Source organism: Mesoplodon bidens, assembly GCF_964165515.1.
Source record: "Mesoplodon bidens genome assembly, chromosome: 8".
Lineage (NCBI taxonomy): Eukaryota > Metazoa > Chordata > Mammalia > Artiodactyla > Ziphiidae > Mesoplodon > Mesoplodon bidens.
Window position 1 is genome coordinate 97,204,683 of NC_138165.1, and position 21,533 is coordinate 97,226,215.

A 21,533-nucleotide genomic window follows, 5' to 3' on the forward strand; every position below is an offset into this window, starting at 1 on the left:
CACTGACATTTCCACTCTTTGGCTGTAACCTAGTAACATAGTAGAGACTCCACGGTGCCTGTGTTTGATTATGCAACTCCAAACCAGGTTGGATTTTCTTCATCTGGGAGACAAATGAAGTACTCGATTTCCATTAAGGGAGAATGTTCAGAACCCTTGAAATCTCTCTCTAGAGTCACCAATGACCTGAAGAAATGGCCTGAAAGTGACAAGGACAGAAGAGAGGGTCTCCCATCACATGCGATCCATCAGGGAGGCTCTAAATTCCTACTGGCTAAAGGTGGTCCCCAGACCGGCACCATCAGCAGCATCTGGGGACTTGTTAAAAATGCAGAACGTCGGGGCTTCCCTGGTGGTGCAGTGGTTGAGAGTCCGCCTGCCGGTGCAGGGGACACGGGTTCGTGCCCCGGTCCGGGAGGATCCCACGTGCCGCAGAGCGGCTGGGCCCGTGAGCCATGGCCACTGAGTGTGCACGTCCAGAGCCTGTGCTCCGCAACGGGAGAGGCCACAGCAGTGAGAGGCCCGCATACAGCAAAAAAAAAAAAATGCAGAACGTCAAGCCTGACATCTCCTACCAATCCCTAGGTGTCTTTTGCGTGATTCTACGCACATTCATGTTTAAGAAGCATTGTTCTTACTCTCTATTCTAACAGGTACAGATTATTTTCTTGAAAATGTTCACATGATGCCGCCATTGAAAACTGCCTATCTTTCTCACAGCCATTTATGCTAACCTAAGCTAACCAGAAGCTCCGTCCAAAGTCCTCCTAGAGATAAAGTTTATTCTCCATTAAATTCTCTGAAGTTCTCCAGCAATGCCGACGGTGTGAAGAACTTCTTAGGCATTTCCCTTCTAAATTAGCCAATGCTGCTTGTATTCCTGGTCTAATCGTTCTCCAAGTGAACAAAAACCTGATTTTACAAGCCAGTAGAGCAGAGTCTCTCTTTGGCTAGAAGAATGAGTCTCAGAGAGTGTGTTTTATTTCTTCATTAGTGTGCCGTCACAGTGAGCGATCACTAAACTCAGGGCTGCATAGGAATGTTGGGGTTAAAGACAGCATAATGAACAAAGAAGTCCCTGATTATCATGGCTGTCAGCACAAGGGAATTGGGTTTGTCACCTGGCTTAACCAACTGGGAAGAACTGATTAGAGGCTGGAATCATTTTGAAAGGATCCCTGATGTTTATGTTCCTTTCCATCCCCATATCTTGTCAAGAGAAGCCGATAAAGCTGGGGGTGGGGCGAGGGGGAAGGGCTTCATTTTCTGGGTTATTTGATCAAGGGGTTCTCTGAGAAACTCCCACTGTCTTCTCTATTGGAAAATCTACCACCACACTGTCCAATGGAACTTTCTGTGATCATAGAAATATTCTATAGCAGTGCTGTTCAGTATGGTCACCACTAGTCACATGTGGCTATTGAGCCCTGAAATGTGGCCATGAAAACAGTCATGTGTGCCTCGTGGCTACAGTCTTGGACAATGCAGGTCCACTGTATTCACCAGGATGGAAGAAATCTAGAAGGAGAGCCGTAGGTTAGAATAGATTCTAATTCTGCTATTTAATTTACTAGTCTATCTGTTACTATCTGTTATAGATTACCCCTATCTCAAAGAGGTCTTAAAGAGTCTTGTGTAGTTAATATTTATTAAACTAAAAAATAAAACTTAAAAATTCAACTCTGTAGAGAAGTGGTCTCAACCTTGTCTGTAAAGTAGGATTATGGGGGCAACTTTTGAAAATACTGATGCCTCAGTCCTACCCCCCAGAGTTTCTGGAGTACAGTACAGCCATTGGTAATTTAATCATGTAGTCAAATGAGACAATCCCTTTAGAGGGGCAGTGAGATGCACCGGCTGTCTGCTGTGGAGGTCATTTGGGGAAGGAAGTGACCAGCTGGGAATAAAAGAAGAGAACAAACATTCGTAAGATCCCTACCATGTGCCAGACCTTTGCAAATATCTTCTTGTTTAATTCTTTTTTTAAAAAAATATTTATTTATTTATTTATTTGGCTGCTCCGGGTCTTAGTTGCAGCACGCGGGATCTTCATTGCCACATGCGGGATCTTTAGCTGAGGCATGTGGGCTCTTTTAGTTGCAGCATGAAGGATCTAGTTCCCTGACTAGGTATTGAACCCAGACCCGCTGCACTGGGAGCACAGAGTCTTAACCACTGGACCACCAGGGAAGTCCCTCCTTGTTTAATTCTTAAAACCACCTCACAGGTAGATAATGAGAATCCCATTTTACAGATCAGTAAACTGAGGCTTGGAGAGATTAAATAGCCTCTCAAGTGTGTGGTATTAACGTCAGCACTGTGTTTCCTCTTAACTCAGAGTTGGAGAGATACAATAAATGCAATGATCTTGTTAGGAAAGTGTTAAGGATCACATATTGCTTTGGTATTTTCATGGGTCTCTTATCAATGACACAAAAAGCCACCTCTCTTACGTTCTTGAAAACAATCTCTGAAAAATGCAAAAGTTACTTTCATGTTAAAACTTTCAGGTCTGTCCATAGGCTAAAATCAATATTTTCTTTCTCTCATTTGCGTAGTCAAGGTAAAGCTAATAATTTCCTCCTACAGAAACATACAACTCCAAGGGTTCAGAAACCACTTTTACACATATGGTAAACATACCAGTAACTCAGGCATGTGGCAACCTTTGGGGTCTCCCTAAACTCCCACATAGCAAGCTGCAAGAATTAAGTGATTGGCCCATGGCCCCCTAGAATGCTAGATAACAGATCAGAATCATAAGACTGAAAATACCTGGGAGAAAAAGCCAGGTTGTCTTGCCATCAGAGGTGAATTTTATGAGGTTCACAATCAAGCCCCAGCCTAGAGAAGACTTATCTGTGTGGAAAGTAGGTGTTGGACTGCATGATGCAAATTGAAGGCAATTATCACACTGTCCTCCCACTATATTTCCCTTTGAGCTTGCTATTATGCCCTAAAATCACAACTGGAGAAATGTTGGTAGTGGGTGTGGACAGAGGACGAGAGTTTATTATGAAGCTAATTGCACACAATGGAACATAAGAGAAGAATACTTAGACTGGAAAAGAAACAGGCTGGGACTTGAGCATATCAAATATACGTGGCATCCAGAGAAAGTACCTAGTCTATGGAAGGAACAGAAAAAGAAGATGAGGAAATCTTTGTCCAGTTATGTTTACAACTAAGCCTGGCCCTTATATACTCCTTCCCTCTGGAAATTTGTGCATGAGCTAAGGAAGAGGGCAAGACTGCCTCCCAATAAATAGAAACTTCTGGTGTTGCGGCACCATCACCAAACTGGGGTGGAGTCCTGGTCACGACCCCTAACATCTCTGAGCTGGCAGTTACCTCGTCTCTAAAATAAAGATAATGTCTGGGCTTCCCTGGTGGCGCAGTGGTTGAGAGTCCGCCTGCCGATGCAGGGGACACGGGTTCGTGCCCTGGTCTGGGAAGATCCCACATGCTGTGGAGTGGCTGGGCCCATGAGCCATGGCCGCTGAGCCTGCGCATCCGGAGCCTGTGCTCCGCAACGGGAGAGGCCACAACGGTGAGAGGCCCTCGTACCGCAAAAAAAAAAAAAAAAAAAAAAAAAGATAATGTCTATCTCGTAGATTGTTATCATATGAGCCCTATGATAAAGTTAATCAAAAGTGCCTAATGCATTACCTGGGTATAATGATAAAATGGTTGTTGTAGTTATTATGACAATAATTATTATCCTCTCTGGTTATGAAATGAACTCCGGAGGGTACAGCAATTTCAGTACAAATTTGGTATGGCCCTGAAATTTCTCCGCTCGCTCCTATTAAAGGTGGTCCTTGACTGGGCTAGACAATGGCCCCCCAGCTGACCTAACTGACTCCAAACCAGAAACAAAACTGCTCTTTGTGGTGATGTTTACAGGCCAGCCAAGATGGAATGTACGGTAGTTAAGGAACAAAATAATGAAAGTCCTAATGACAGTAAAAGCTAACATCTGTCAAGTAGCATGATTTTATGCATTTTACATAGTATGTAAATAACATGAGGGTACTGAGTAGCAACAACCATGAGGGAGGTACTATTATTAGTCCATTCTACAGATGAGGAGACTGAGACTTAAAAGGCTAAATAGTCATTTGGGTACCAAATGGTGGGCTGGGAAACAAAGCCAAAACCTGCGGAAAGCTCTTGTGCCTGGCCACTCAGCTCTGAACCTCCAAACACAGGCTCAGTCAATGAGAACACAGGGGTGGAATACCCGGGCCCACCACTCCCTTCTCTGGTCAAGGTCATAGCCATTGCAGGGTGTATGAATCCCAGAGTATGCATGAAAGGAATGTCAACCCCCAGAAACACTGTCCATATAAAGTGTGAGAAAGGAGTCCTCTATTTCCCTGCATACCGGTGCCAACCCCATCCATTCCTTAACCCAGCATGTGTTCAGTGTTTATCATTAAACAAGCATTTATTAGGATCCAGGTCTAAATGTTATGAGCACAAAACTATGAGGAAAGAAGGAAGAAGGGTAACGACATTGCAAGCTATGACATCCGTGCACAGAACTGAAACCACTTGCCCACATGTGATCCCATCCTATACCTGTTTCCCTTGCAGCTGTCATGCTTCCCCCAAGAGTCCCAGATGAAACGGTAAAGCCGTTTATAAATTCCAGTCTCAGCTCTAATTACGCTGTGTCAGACAACCCATGAATGTTCAATCTCTGCTCCACCAAGTCGTCTGTTGGCAGCTGTGCATTTTGAAGGCGACAAACTCAGTGAGAAAGAGCCTTTCTTTTCCTGAGGATTGCCCCTGCTCTGACTGAGAAAAGATGCATGTTTCATTTCATTTGCCCCCTGCATGGCTATCCTGGGAGAAGGCCTAGCAGTGCCCTGCTAGGTGGAAATGAAAGCTGTTGGCATCAAAGAAACGGGAGATGAGCATACAACTTACGGGTGCAGGGCATGGAGGCAGCATCGTTGTCGGCTCTGAAAAAGCCTCGGTCACAGGTGCACGATGTGGCTCCTTCCCAGACAGAATAGCTGTGTGGTGGACACTTGGCACAGCTGGCATCTGTGGACAGGGCCTTGTAATATCCAATTTTGCAAGCTAAAGGAAAGCAGAAAAAAAAATAATCAACATAAACCCCTGATAACATAGCAAAGCAAAATGTTACCTCCTTGATTCAGAAGAAAGGAGACATTTTTGCTAATCACTAGTGAGCATCTGGCTTGAGATGCAGGTAAAACAACCCAAAACATTTGGGTTATCTGACTGTTATCAAACAGTCACTCTATAAGAGCCATTAACATTACGGTCAGGTGGCAAAGCCCTGTGGAAAAAAATTTCCTAAAACCGGTTGTGTCAATAAAAGCACGGCTGAAGTTTACCCAGAGCTTCCTACATGCTTATATGCATGATGCTGTTTGATTCTTATGGCGCCCCTTTTCCAAAGGCACTGTTGCTAGTCTTACCTTGGAAATGAGGAATACCAGCTTTGAGCGGTAAACTGTCGGCACCAGACCATGCATCTGGTAAATGTCAGGGACCAGCTTTGACTGCAAGTGTTCGGCCCCCAAAGCCTGTACTCTTGGCCCCATGCTATGGAATCTGACAGCATGGTTTTGAACCAAATAGTTGGAAGTGTATCCCAGCGCCAACAAAAAATTGGTAGGTGATTATTTCCTAATTATGCTCAGCTACAGAGAGAACCAAAGTGAAAGACCAACAGAAGCAACCAAGCATAAAAGAAAAGAGCCGGTAAGACGTGGATCATGATTTCAGGGGAAAGTAATATAAAACTACCCACAGTAGATTCTGGAATATAATATGTTCAGGGTTTTTTTTTGCGTTCATTTTCAAATTCATAAAACCCTCATGTTTCCCCCTTCCTCCATTTTTCCAACACCGCCCTCCCTCTGCACACACAGCCCAAGTGGCTGGTGGAGAGAACTTGGGCCATACAGTTCCTTATGCACCTGACACGTTTCCATGACCTCATCTTTACAAACATCGCACTGACACCGAGGACTGCTTTGATTAATGTGGAAAGACTCAATAATTCTGGGAAATCTCACCATAAATAATAATTAATAGCATCTTTCTCTCCCTTTTTTTTCTCCCCTATGCCCTTCAAGATCATCTCCCAAATCTGTCTCAACCTCAAATAAAAATTGACTGACACCATCCATATTAAACCCACAGTGACAAGGCCATTAAAAATAAAGTTATTTTATAAGACCAGAGGTACCATAAAAATGTTACAGTTACCCACAACCTTTCCAGTATGATTCACTCTCAATTTTCTCCATTTATCACACACTTTGGGTATTTCTAAACTATCAAAAATATCAGCTGGGAGAAGGGCCTTTTCCATCAGCTTGACCACCGCAAGAGACCAACCGCACCAGCAATCAGCAGATTTTACTCAAACCAGTAGATAAAAAGAGATCCACAGAACTATGTGATTCTCTGAGGAGATGTGGCCACGTTCCCTGTCTCGTTACTCATCCATCAAGCATCCGTACGGCTTCAAGTTGAAGTCTGTTCCCCCGTCCAGCACATCCTGTTGGTATTTTCTTAATCATGCTCTGGTAACGGCAGGCGGAAACAGAGTTCAGCAGAAGCTCCGGAAAAGCACGCAGTTACTTCACCATTATTAACTAGAGTTGCTTACGGAATTTCCTTTAACGAGCCAAAACTTTATGGTGTGTGGAGCACCGACAATAAAAGCGCTCGGAGATCAATCTCTCCCTTATTTGCTTTCGTCTGTCACTGGACCGGAGCATCTTAGAAAAACAAGTTGCTCCAATGACTATGACTGAGATTTATGTGTCTCAAGTTTATACACATCATATCATTAGCTAAGGTTCAACATGCAAGGTGCTTCTTGGTCACGCTTAAGATGGCCCTAGGGTTTCGATTAAAATCAAAAACTGTGGCTTTGGCAGGAAGAAGCACCGAGGGTCAGACCCGTTCTTCCCACTTCAAACACAATGAGTCCTTGAACTTGACACAAACCCACTGGGTCTCGTGTCTCACTCAGTCAGTCACAGCCCACAAAGGCAACTTGTGGAAACCTGGTCGCTCGGGGCTGGGACGGCCAAAAAGGGATAAATTGCTTTTATTTTTTCACAGCTGGATGTTGGAGGAAAACTTTCCACGTTCCTGCCTAATCCTTGCGCATCTTCGTTTCGTCAGGAATTAAAATGTAAAAACTCACAGTGGGAGTGGGAGATTGACAACAAAATTGGCCTATGACTGATTCATTGCCATGTGAAAACAGAACACATTCAAAAACTTGTTAAGAAAGGAAAACAGCATTGCTATTTCCTCCACTTCTATTCCAATCAGACTACTTCCAGTTAAAGAATTGGATTCCTAGTTCACAAAAATCAAATTGAAGGATATCTTGAATTTCCTAAAGTTCAAAAATTAGTTGTGTATATACATGTTTATTTAAGGGAAAAGTGAATTTTCAATCTTATACTTCTTTTCTGTTTCCTTGAAGCTAGTATATTAATGTTACCAAGAGTAAGTATTTGTGAATTCATTTGGAGAATACAGAGTTTTATATCTATTTGGGAAGTTGAAGGCTGCTGTTCTTTAAACACACTATTTTTACTCTCTTTTCCTCTTGCTTTTACAAGCGCAAGCAGAAAATACAACATTGTCATTGTGCTCTTTTCAGCAACCCTCTCTACCCTTCACACATTCTTGTGTCTTCAACTACATTAAGACCATGTTATTAATATTTCAGGATTCTTAGGAAGGATCTCTCAAAATACAGTAGTGGTTTTTCATGCACACAGCCATTTTGCTGCCTACATTCAAAATGACCTTCTAAATTGACGGCTAAGTACATTTCTTTGCTCTGAGTGGTTCACAGCCTTGCAGCGTTTGGTGCATGAATGTGTAAGTACATCCCATATTTAATCACCATTTATTTGCATCTTAAAATCTTCACTACATCTTTCATTCTAAACAAACCCCCCATGAAACGTGTATAGCAAGCACTGACACGTGTTACGATTTTCCATCCTTCTCTTTTGGGTGAAAACCATTACACTCGGTAAGCAAGTTTGGGGAGAACCAAACTGCACACCCAAGACATGCCTTCCTTCTGCCCTGCTGCTGGTGAGGGTTCACGAGATGGGGTACAGAGAAGGAGTGCCTTACTTGACCTATCAAATATGCCATTGTGGGAAGATTAATTCACATGTGGCATGCAAAACTCTGAATTCTTTTCCTTTAGCTTTGCCTTAATTAGTTCTTTCTGCTGAATTTAAATAAAAGAAGATAGGGGCTTCCCTGGTGGCGCAGTGGTTGAGAGTCCGCCTGCCGATGCAGGGGACACGGGTTCGTGCCCCGGTCTGGGAAGATCCCACATGCCGCGGAGCGGCTGGGCCCGTGAGCCATGGCCGCTGAGCCTGCGCGTCTGGAGCCTGTGCTCTGCAACAGGAGAGGCCACAACAGTGAGAGACCCGCGTACCACAAAGAAAAAGAAAAAAAAAAGATAAATGAAGACAAAGAACAGATAGAAAAACTTTTGTTTCATTGGCTCACCCACTACTATAATGAGGTTGTATTTTAGGATAGTCTTCTGTAGAAGTTTCTTTGTGGAATATTTAAATATAACTACTTTTGGTTAAAAACAAAAACAAAATGGTTCTTAAGGCAAGGTAGTATCTTCAGGATTTCTTGGTGTATAGATGATTTGCATGAGGTGTAATGCCCAATTTCAGGAACTAGTGAAACCTACTCTTAAAAGATATTATATATATAGATGTTTGGTCATTTTTCTCCTTTTTAGAGAAATACAGAAAGATTGATCGCACCTGACTGCCTTTATAGTTCATGTTTAAACTAATTTAGTTTGTAAAAATAGCTACTAATAATATCAGTTGTGATGATACATCAAATATTCATTGAGCATTTATGGTGTTTACATGCAAATGAAAAAACTGAGGGTTTTAAGTAACTTGCCCAAGGTCACACAGCTAAGTGGTGGAGTCAGCATTAAGACTGACTTCTAGCAAAATGTGACACTGATATAAATGAGTGGTGGGGAAGTACGGGTGGTCCCAACTTCCATTTGTCCCTCCAGCCCACCAGGTTGCTGCCTCGGTCAACCACATGTCTGTGACCCACTTTCCAGGTCTACGCTGTCCAGAGTAACTACTGGCCACAAGTGGGCCCTGAGCGCTTGAAACGGGAGTGGTCAGAATTGAGACAAACTGTAAATGTGAAATACACAGGAGATTTCAAAGACTTAGTACTCAAAAAGGAGAACTATATTATTAATAATTTTTATATTGATTACATATTGAAGCAACATTTTGGATATACTGAGTTAAATAAAATACCATTAAATTTAATTTCACCTTTGAAACTTTACATTTTTTAATGTGGCTACTAAAAATCTTAAAATCATCTGTGTGACTTGCACTGTATTTCTATTGAACAATGCCATGCTAAAGTCTGGACTCTTAAGTCGCGCACACGCGCGCGTGTGTGTGTGTTCATGTGTGACCACACACAGGCACTCTTGCAAATGCTGGGTGCTGACAGTGATGGGGGATGGACCTTTGCTCAAATTTACCCCGAGCCCACCTCTGGGAGGCTGATTCACTTCTATTTAAGCACTGCTCTCAGGCAGCTGGCTAATTTGAGAAAACCTAATTTGTGCTAAAGTACTAACAAATAAACATTAATGTGTTAAAAATTACCTTCCTTGGTAACAAATTTGCATTTTAATTTGGAGTCTCCAGAAGGTTAAAGATGAAATTCCAACAGTGGCTCCCTTGGGGCAATCTGAGCCATTTATGCAAACTGGTCCAGGGGGAACATTTGGCTCTCGGAGGCCTGTGGGTCTCTCTACCCTCATCATGTGGGTAGGATACTGGGCACACACTTCCAGACGGGTACTATGGGGAACTCTGCCTTTGGTGTACTGGATATACAGTATTTTCAGTATGCTTAGGAATTTATTTTAGAAATATCAGTTACATAATGGCCATTATCAAATTAGTTTTTGATTAACTGTTCACTTGCTAGACTGTATATTATATGAATAACATAAGAGGTTTTCCTAAGGGGAAAACAATCTGTCAAAGAGAATTTCTTGGGGCTTCCCTGGCGGTCCAGTGGTTAAGACTCCGTGCTCCCAATGCAAGGGACACAAGTTTGATCCCTGCTCAGGGAACTAAGATCCCGCATGCTGCATGGTGAGGCCCAAAAAAATAAGTTTTTTTTAATTAAAAAAAATTAAATGTATAAGAAAATTAAAATAAAAAATAAAATGAGGTCTCTAAAGAAGGTTTCTGCTTTCAGGTTTTTGCAGAAATGTGCAATCCCCAGCCATCTTTGGGGAAGTTGTGAACATCAACAAATCCCCCACAGTACAGATGGGAAAACTGAGGCAGAAAGGTTAACGATCTGCCCAAGGCAGGGTTGGTTTTCTAACCCAGGCAGTGTAGCTTAACCTATAAATCAGGCTTATAGACCTCCTCATGCTTTTTGAAATCTACAGGGTAAAGATGGACAATTGTTATAGGGAAACAGGGCTCTGCTTTGGGACCGTCGACTATTCCATTCATAAATAGCAAAACACTGGCAAAACCACACTGTGCCAGTCACCTGCATTCCACGACTGGTTTTCCTGATATGTGTTGGAAAAAAAAAAAAAAGGAAATTGAGTTTTTTAAGGAACCTTAGAGATCATCTAATTCAAGGGCGAGCAAACATTTCTGTAAAGCACTAGATAGTAAAAAATTTAGGCTTTGCAGGCCAAGAGGAAGACCAAGGATATTAAGAAGGTAATTACATAACAAGATAAAATTCTAAGAAATTTCTACAAATTTTTTACTGATGAAATTCAGAATATAATAGTAACAATTAAGTGCTATTTATTAATGAGAAGAATGGAATTCCTATCTGGAGGGATAATATTTCACTCAATTGGAGTTCAAAAAAAGTGTGCCTTATTATCAAATTGATTGCAAATGTCATCTATAAAAATCATTCTTAGCTCTCAGACCATAAAAAACAGATGTCAGGCCTGGGGGTCATACTTTGCCAATATTAAATCTAGTCCAACACACTCATTTTCAAGATGAATGACTTGCCCACAATTCCTTCTAGAGCATGCCAGGATCAAGTGTGGAATCTAAGGTTCCTTGATCTCTGTTACCCTGCAGTGTCTCCCTGAGTTCCAAGCAGTTACTAATCAGAGAAGTGATGGAATGCAGAAACAAAGGAAAAGCAGTTAAGCAAGATAGCTTGAACAATAGTTCAGAGATAAAACAGAGCCCTAGTTCCTCCTCAAGGGCTATACATGACAATCGGATAGACATCTCTGAGTTCTGTAGGAACTATGACCCCCACCCAGGTGGTAAATAGTAACTACAATGAGACCCCAGACTGGTTGGAATCAGAAAGTTGATGATTAAGATTCCTGGAACACCACCCTGTTACCTCATCACTAACCAATCAGAAGAAAGTCATATATCCTGCAGCAGTCACCCCAAATGTTGCCTTTAAAAACCCTTCTCTGAAAGCCAATTTAAAGTGAATGTACATATTATAGTACTGAGTCAAATTAGTTTTCTGGTAAGATGGTTGGTGGAAAGTTTACTCTTTTGCAGCAATGGTAATAAAGTGATGTAGCCTGACTTGGGGGTTGATGTACTTATTAGGTGAGACAATACCTACGCAGTGAAACACAGTGTCCGGTCTGTATTAACTACTCACTAAAAGGGTAACATATTATTACCACAGTGCTGCAAAGGTGCAGATAATCCATATATTTTTAAAAAATAATAAATAAAACTCAAGTTTTTGTTTTGTTTTTGAACAGAACTGGATATAATTTCAAAAACACTATGAGATAACGTGTTCATTGTTTTATTTCCTTTGTTAACATGATGTGAAAAACCCTGGATTGAATTCTGTCTCATAGCATCGGCAACTTATTTAGTGATCATACACAAGATAGGTTTCAGGTAAAGTTTTATTTTTATCTTAAAAATATGTAAGAACATTTTTTAAATTAAGTAAATTATTGGGTTGGGTTTTGAGATTTCTGTTTTCCATCAATAGTTTATGATGCAGACCATCTCCTTCAGCAAACCACTGTTCCAACCTATTCTCTACCCTCCAGCTCCTTCCATTGTTTCCACTCTTATCTTGGAACTAGCTTCCATAAAAAATAGACAAAGAGGAAGAAAATGACAAAAAAATCTACACCGAAAACTGACTTGCTCTTTCAAGAACAGAATGCAGTATAATTCCATAAATAGGTAGGTAATTCTAAAATGTCAGATGCAGACAGTTTTCACATAAGATACAGTACATCCTCTAGAAGCAAGTTCACATAAAGCCTGCTAAATTTAAATTAACTCCATAAAAATTATTAAACACAAGTAAAAAGAATGCAATGGAGAAATACCTTATTATTTTTCCCTGCTTGCCTCAAAAACACACAGTCTAATTATTTGAGGAGCTATTTCTCTTTGGTAAACTTGGAGGGAGTCAACATGAACAGAAGAAATTCCAAAGACAAAGTTCAACTAAACATGGAAAAGAAGAAAATGAATTAGTAGATTCAGCATATTAATAAGGCATAATTCCATTGCCAGAAACTGCTTTAAAAAAGCCTTCCTCTGTATATATGTAAAGGTACTGACCTGAATGTAGGTTGCTAGCTCCAATCTCTGGCTACATCAGTTTGGGATTCTCTCTCATGGGGGAAGTTTTAAGAGCTCCAACAAAGGCAATTAGGTTTCCAAATTTAGATGTAAGTGACTTGACAGATAGGACAAATAAAGGGCTTCAGTATTTTTGAAAGAGACAGAATCTATTCTGATCTAAAGCCCAGAGGTTGCTACGAGAATTGACCACAGTGAGGCTAGAAACTTTAACTTAGTTTGATCTTTACAATTTTCTCTAAGATGGGAGTTAACATGAATTTATAATAAATCAGAATAGAGCATTGCTAGAAACAAATAAGTTACTTCAATTTTATAGGGGGTAACAATTTTAAAATAGAAGGCAGCACAACAAACTGTAATCACTCTCTCTCTCTCTCTCTCTCTCTCTCTCTCTATATATATATATATATATATATATTTAATATGTAGTTTGTTAAATAAAGATTCTTTATTCTTACCTCTAACCCTTGTTCTTATGCTCCCATTTAGGAAACTGAAAATTTGCTATATTAAAAAAAAGAAATCATGGATTTCAATATTGCCTTGAAAAACAATGAGACTATTTCAAGGAAACGATTTAATCCCCAGAGCTCTACAAATTTTGTGGTTCTTTTCCTTTTATTTCATACTAAATTTCACATATCAATGACCGTGACTTTCTTTGATAAAATTTGAGATTAATGATTGATTTTTTTTCAATTTATTGATCGTATTGAAGATATAAATTTGCATAGGTTGAGCAGAACTTAATTGAATGATTTATAATAATGTTTTTAAGGCTTTGACAAAATTTAAGTTTATCTGCTTTTCTAATATGTAAAAGTTTATATTAGGAAAGGAAACAAATGTAAGTTAAAAATCACAAATGTCTAAAATATAAAGAAAAACAAATACTTTAAGATGAGCTAAACATACAAAGTGTTTAATCATGGCTTAAAAAAATTTTTTTTTATTATTGTTTTTTTTTTTTGGCTGTGCCATGCAGCTTGTGGGACCTAAGTTCCCCGACCAGGGACTGAAGAACCTGGACCCTGGCAGTGAAAGCGCCAAGTCCTAACCACTGGACTGCCAGGGAATTTCCTAATCATGTTTTTAAAAACACCTAATCCCTGCCTTGAACTTGAATATAAAATTACCGAAAATAGGGGCTTCCCTGGTGGCGCAGTGGTTGAGAATCTGCCTGCTAATGCAGGGGACACGTGTTCGAGCCCTGGTCTGGGAGGATCCCACATGCCGCGGAGCAACTAGGCCCGTGAGCCACAACTACTGAGCCTGCACGTCTGGAACCTGTGCTCCGCAACAAGAGAGGCCGCGATAGTGAGAGGCCCGCCCACTGCGATGAAGAGTGGCCCCCGCTTGCCATAACTAGAGAAAGCCCTTGCACAGAAAAGAAGACCCAACACAGCAAAAATAAATAAATAAACTCCTACCTCCAACATCTTAAAAAGAAAAAAAAATTACTGAAAATATATGGGAACATAATAAGTGCAGCTATATAGGCTCCATCCTCACCACTGATAGTACATTAATCACAGTGATGGCATGCAACTCTGAAGCCACTAACACCGAACTTGATTACCCCTGACATTTCAGAGAGGGACCAACTTTCCAATGAGTTGTGCTATCGCCTTCTTCGGCCTCTGATCTTTGGGGTACATAAAGACTAGTGGTTCATTACACATCCACTGATTTCAAATAAGAGGTCAGAGCACTGAATAGAGGAAACAGCTACATTTTTTCCCACTCCTCACACTCTGAATTTAATACTTGAATCCATGTGGTCAGCATCATTACGTAAAGAGATCATCCACTAGCAGGTATGCACACCTTTTCATTCATTTGGACCTTCATGTTTTAGCAAACATTTATTAAGCATGATTATAATGTTTTTGTTAAGTCTTTATAGTAACAATGATAGCAAGTATTCATTGAGCACATCCTAAGCCCTAAGAAATCTGGGAAATGTTGCCTTCAGGAAGGGAGTAGACTGCTGCCCCCACTCCCATCTTAAGGACGCTCTCTGGCAGGGGTACCTGAAGGCTTCTATGGGGACCTTTCTGACGTACCTAACCCAAGGCTATCTGCTTATTTTTTTTGGCCGCGCCTTGCAAGCATGCAGGATCTTAGTTCCCCAACCAGGGATGGAACCTGCGGCCCCTGCAGTGGAAGCAAGGAGTTTTAACCACTGGACCACCAGGGAAGTCCCAAGACTGTCTGCATATAGAAGGAACGGAGTAGAAAGATGGCATCTGTAAGAACAGGTGACCCCTGAGTAGAATGTTCCTGAAGGAAAAAGAGTTTGGCCAGGAAGCTGATTCTACCCAGAAGAAAATAAAACAAGAGTTAGTGATTGCCAGCCAGGAACAGATCACAGAAGTGGGCACTCTGGGTATTTACCAGCTGATTTCGACAAGGCGCCTCTTTTTAGGGAGATCACAGCCCAGGTGGATGTCCTCTTATTAACTCTAGGTACATCCTATACTTGCTGTTTCTCCATTTAAAAGTAAACATTGTGGGCTTCCCTGGTGGCGCAGTGGTTGAGAGTCCGCCTGCCGATGCAGGGGACACGGGTTCGTGCCCCGGTCTGGGAAGATCCCACATGCCTCAGAGCGGCTGGGCCCGTGAGCCATGGCTGCCGAGCCTGCGCGTCCGGAGCCTGTGCTCTGCAAGGGGAGAGGCCACAACAGTGAGAGGCCCGCCTACCGCAAAAAAAAAAAAAAAAAGTAAACATTGTAAAGACTGGGAATGAATGAAATATATTCTGAAGCCAGGGCCAGACCAAGAGAAACACGTGTTAAACAACTATTTGATTAACTCTGGCAGTGTCGCTGGTCATTGTCATCCAAACGACTTTACAGCCTGAGTTGTCACAGATCACGATTTATGTGGCTGAAATGACTACAGTAATAACTGCTCAGTGTCCCCCTCTTCTTTTTTGTTATGTTGATGGGGCCCAAGGAGATCAGAAGAAGAAAAAGAAGCTTTAAAAGACTCACTGCTAAGGTTATTAGGGATGCATTACAATTCTCTGCTGAGGTTTTGATCATGGGCCCCTTCACTGTTTACTTTTTGAATATTATCGTACTGAGAATTTTTGGAGAGAGTTTTAAAATTCTGAGTACTCATGATGAAAAGGGGATTTATGTTGAACGGATATGAGCAGGTTAAACATTTGTTTTGTTTTTGGTATTGCATTAGTGGATTAGTGATTTTATATAACTATCTGTCAGCATTTAATATTACATGTGTTTGACTATTCCAACACTGCTCATGTCTGAGGAGAACAACAGAAAATTCCTAAGTAGGGGCTTCCCTGGTGGCGCAGTGGTTGAGAGTCTGCCTGCCGATGCAGGGGACGCGGGTTCGTGCCCCGGTCCGGGAAGATCCCACATGCCGCGGAGTGGCTGGGCCCGTGAGCCATGGCTGCTGAGCCTGCGTGTCTGGAGCCTGTGCTCCGCAACGGGAGAGGCCACAACAGTGAGAGGCCCACGTACTGCACAAAAAAAAAAAAAAATTCCCAAGGAGCTCCTTGAAGAGTCCTAGTCTAGACCAAATGAAATTCATGGGGCACGTGCACCATCTGTTTGGTGTTGTATAGAGGCAATCTGAGAGATCAGAGCAAGAACCAGCAGACCAAACATTTGAGATCACTCATGACTTCACTATTATATAAAATAGTGCGAGTACCAACTCACTCTCTCCCACTGACTCCTGCAAGTTACACTCCTGCAAGCTTCAGGGGTGGGGTGGGTTTGATCCTTTATCTAACGCATTTTCAGCCCATCAGGCTGACAGATCATGGTCCCAAGAAATCAGTTTAAAGCTAGCAGGAATATGCAACGTGACACTGAGAGCCCATGGGCACCCACCTTGACAAGGATGGACTAGCAACTGGTCAGGGCTTACCTGTGAGCTTTCTACAGGACCCCTTGGACAAAAGGGAGGCTGGGGAGGTGCACATTCATAGATCTGAGCTCCACAGCACTAGGACAATTTCTTTGCTTTCACCGGATCTCCTCTAATAAAAGCACAAAGGGCAGGGCTCTAGGATGGTCCTTACAGTATGGCAGGTGGGGCCGGTCCCTCCCTCAGGGGCTCTCCTGCTGAAAGTGCTTTGGCAGCATCAGCTTTCTCTGTCAGCAGTTTGAATTCATGGGAAAGGGCAAGATGCCAAAAGTGCTTGCAGGTGAATTCTTTGTCCCTTTCAAGTGCATCTGACTTACACTGATGACTTATACAGGTGTTTATCTTTTGTTGGGAAAGATTATCAGTTAGGTCAGTAAATCTTTTCCAGGTATAAATTATAAATCACAAACAGGGATGCCAGGGGGAAATATCAAGTCATAATCTGTGCATTTGTATCTCATCCCAGATATCAAACACAAGCAATCACGATGAAAATTGATATTAATAAAAACAAAAACAAGACCATGATACTGACAAGTTCCCACAGTGTTGGGTCATATGAAGGGAGAGTGGGACAACTCTTGTTCGTAAAATATAGATGGGGTGACAGTGAGAGCCACTTAAAGCCAGCAGGAGAACAAATCAGGCTTATTGCCAAACACAAAAGAAGTGAATTTCACTAACATAACCTAAATTCATCTCAGATGTACAAATATCTTTACTGGCCCAAAACAAGTTTCTGAACTAACCTTCAAAAATGATTATAAGCAGCATGGGAAATTGAAAACGTTCTTTAGGATTCTATTTACAAGATTGTAACCAACCTGGATTTTGGAAAACGGTTTAATTTCTTTGCTAATTACACTTACTTTCTGTATATCACAAAGCAGTTGAAAAACATTAAAAGTCCTTCCACAGAGCTGTCAAAAGTAGATCAGTTTTGTGCCTGGAAAGCTGAGACCATGAGAAGACCTGTATTTTATTTATTAGAATAGAAAACTTTTTCCTAGCCCTGAGGTGGGATCATTTTGAATGAGGTTCAGATTTGAAGAAGTAAAAAAAAAAAAAAAAAGGATGAAGTCATAAATCATCCTCCCGGAGGAGAAAAAAAAGAAAGCATTAAAAAAATTTGGCAGGTGGATGATCATCTCCATGAACAAAATGAAGCTTTTTTCCTCAAGGCTATGTCAAGGTTACACTTGGTATGTCAGAATTCATTCCTAGCATATGTGTAAGTTCAGGAAGTGAATCCAGAGGCCAGGCTCTGTGGGGACCAGAGCTGGGTTCTAGTCCCAATATTTACCAACTGAAGGTCTCTGGGCCTCTGTTTCCTCTCAGGACACCAGACTACATAATTTATAAAATCTCTTTTTAAACTTCTAAAATTCTGGTCTATACTCCTCCCAGGATGTGATCGACTCAGTGATTCTGAAAGAGCTAACATGTTTTAATAAACATTAAAGTCATTTATGGTTTGGTTCAAAGGTTATTCAGCAAGTGACTCCAGTACATTTACCTTCCCTTCCAGGCCTGGTGTGGGCTCATCCACAGAACTCAGGACCTGAGTTCGACCACTTACCAGCCATCGGTCTGAGTTACGGGCTTATCAAAACAACCCACCCTCCTATAAATTCATAACTTTAAACTCTTTGGGCCTCTCACTGTTGTGGCCTCTCCCGTTGCGGAGCACAGGCTCCAGACGTGCAGGCTCAGTGGCCATGGCTCACGGGCCCAGCCGCTCCGCAGCATGTGGTATCTTCCTGGACCAGGGCACAAACCCGCGTCCCCTGCATCGGCAGGCGGACTCTCAACCACTGCGCCACCAGCGAAGCCCATAACTTTAAACTCTTTATTGAACTTTCTCTTACCTGTCTTAGCAGAGATTTCTGAGTGTTCCTATGCTCCTTTTGCCACTTACTAAAATCAGAAAAAAAAAACGAAGAAAACAAATGTCTTTTCTCTATGGCATCAAGGCTCACTCACTCCACATGTACAGTTGAGCAGCTGCATGTGCCTGGCAGAGGGAGGGGATGACAGAGAGGGCGTCTGTGCTTTGGAAGAGCACACACTCTAGTGGCTCGGGTATAATTACAAGAGAGCAAAGTGGTAACATGAAAGAGACTGGGGAAAGGGCTTAGAGCCCGTGCTTAGGGAAGGCCTTTTATAGGTGACCCATGAGCTGGGCTCTGAACTAAGAAAGGGCCAGCAAATGTGAAGACTTATGTGAGAAAAGCATTCCAGGAGAAAAAGGAAGTTGCAAAGGCCCCTGAGGAGGTGTGCATCCATTAGAGAAGAAGAGATGTCTCTAGGGAAGGCTTGAGGAGGAAAGCCAACACTGAGCTCCAAGAGACCAGCAGGGTAGAGATTTTTCAAAAGATCACTTTGGGTGCTGGTGGAAGATGGGTGGTAGGAAGTGTACCAGTAGAAGCAGGGTCACCAGTGAGGAGGCTGTTGAGGGAGACCAAGAAGAGACGATGGTGACCTGGACCAGGGTGGGGATAGAGGAGCAGGGATCAGAGCTTGGGTTCCAAGTAAATGACATAAAGGACTCGCTTTGCTCTTCAGTGAGGTCACAAAATATTCCTGGATGTGGACTTAAGATACCAGACAAGGGACACGAGGAGAAAATGTTGGTTTTCCCCTTGGCTGTGTCCTTTGAAATGAGTCATGTCTAGATGTACCTGAGCAGACTGGGCCAACACTCCCACGGCTGGTGACAGAACACCTCCCACCAACACAACCGTCTCTACGAGGCTGGTAACCAGGCCCAGGTTTCCGACCACTTACATACAGCAGCCACACCTTGATGGCAGCTGCATGACAGCACCCACTGACAAGGAGCCCGCCTGAGGGCCGGATTCCTGAGCACGATGCAAACCGGAACCAGGAGTGCAACTGACAAGAATGTGTCGACAGCAACCGAAGTGAAGGAAGAGCCATTAGCTTTTTTTTTTTTTTTTTTTTTTGCGGTACGCGGGCCTCTCACTGCTGTGGCCTCTCCCGCCGCGGAGCACAGGCTCCGGACGCACAGGCTCAGCGGCCATGGCTCACGGGCCCAGCCGCTCCACGGCATGTGGGATCCTCCCGGACTGGGGCACGAACCCATGTCCCCTGCATCGGCAGGCGGACTCTCAACCACTGTGCCACCAGGGAAGCCCCGCCATTAGCTTTTGAGTTGACATTAGGTTGCTGTTGGTGTGGGCAGGCTCTGTTGGTTTTCAAGTGGGGTCTTTACTTTCCTGTTTCCACACAGAGCTGACGTTGACCTAATTGGGAGACCGCAGATAGCTAGCTGGTTTCCAGAAAACTGAAAAAATTAGAGTAGAATTTTCAGATTTGGCACCATTCATACCCTCTTTTCCTGATAGTCCCTGTGATCATATAGCTCAGTTCTTAGCCTACAGTGCAAAACAGTCGTCTTCAGCTTATAAGAAAAGAAGGGACTCCTAGGATGCCGGTACCAGCCACAAGGAAAGCCTCACTCTTACAGACCCTCTCCTCAACCCTGCCTTCGGCACAAGTATATCGTTCAGTAATGAACTGTGTGTTTAGAGGTTCCCGGCCCATCTCCCCCTGTAGAATGCATCTCTTGATCAGCAGCAGTAGTAAATGTGCCTATCCTGTTTGCGATGAAATCTCCAGCACTGCGTATAGCATCTTGGTAGCTGTTCATGATATATTAGTAGGCTGGATAAATGGACGGATGAATTGCCTGTAGCATCTAAACCTTGATGACCAGCTCTAGAAGGCTGGACACACGACCAGACCAGCCCTGGCTCTGTGAACCAAGCTTTACAAAGATCATTTTGGGTTCCCTTTCCTGTTCCTATGTTTCTTGGCCACTGGGACTCAGATTTCCCTTCAAACAGCCTTGCAACTTTACAGGCTGTGCTGAAAGTTGCCAAAGGAAAAAGAGTACAATCCCAACGCAGGCAGGCAAGAAGGTTTTGCTGGTAATACTTAAAGGGTGGGGGAAGTGGGGAGGCAAAATGTGAATGCTCTCTGCTTGTGAGCCCCTGGCACTCAAAGGAGTAGGAAGCCCATGGTTCAGGTCACCCAACGGAAAATAAATCCAGAGGGCTGACTAGTTTTGAAAAGCTGAACTATTTAGATATGAAAAATTGGGGGAGAAAAGAGCAGTACAGGTTGGAGTGGGTGGGGCTGGTGAGGGAAGAAATAAGTCATATCAAAGGCAGCCTTGGGACCTCGGGCAGATAGGATGAGAGATAAGTCTCTTTGCTGAGTTAGTCACACCTACCTACATACAATTCTCTTGGCAAAGTTTCCTTTACTAACAAAGCAGGTGCATGTTTTAAACAAAACAGTGCAGCGTCACAGCTAGGGTGCCTATAAATGTAGTTTTAAATGAAAAGAAATCAAAGAGGGTAGAATATAACAAAACATGACCCATGGTTTGAGAATATGAGAATACTAAGATTACTAGGGTCCTATGGCCACAAAGGAAACCTGTTTCCTCAACGTACTTGAAATGATGCAGTTTCTGATCAAGGATGTTTGAACCTTGAGTCACAGACTGCAGAGTTGATATTAACCCCAACACCCTGTGAGGTGGAAAACAGATGATGATTCAGAGCAAGAATCTGAGGGAAAGAGAGAGGTGGAGAACAGGAAGGGACATCAAGAAAACATTTCCTTTTCTTCAGCTCTTCAGGCTCATCCAACAGAACTTCATTCTTCTGCTCCAGCTATAAAGATATCCCACTTAGGAGACTGGTCCTGGATGGTATTAATGCTGCTGGCATTGCCACTCGAAGTTAATACTACAGCTAACTAGCCCCTAGGAAAGGAGCCTCTCAGGGTTTAAGGATAAAAAAACATGAAAAGACCTGGGCATACTGGTAGAACAACCAAAGTAAACTTTCAAAGGCAAGGCAAGGATAGCATTCTAAACTCCCAGCCCAAGTAAACAAAAGC

At 42.6% G+C, this 21,533-nt stretch overlaps 1 protein-coding gene across 2 annotated transcripts in view; it reads right to left on the reverse strand.

Annotated features, from left to right (window-relative positions):
- Positions 1-21,533, reverse strand: part of EPHA4 (EPH receptor A4) — a gene marked incomplete at its 3' end in the record, with an annotated part of 146,956 nt that overhangs the window by 76,995 nt on the left and 48,428 nt on the right. For both annotated transcript variants that reach the window (XM_081243311.1, XM_081243312.1), the window contains exon 4: positions 4,936-5,091. In XM_081243311.1, the coding sequence (XP_081099437.1) occupies positions 4,936-5,091 (156 nt within the window). The remainder of the gene's footprint in view (positions 1-4,935; positions 5,092-21,533) is intronic.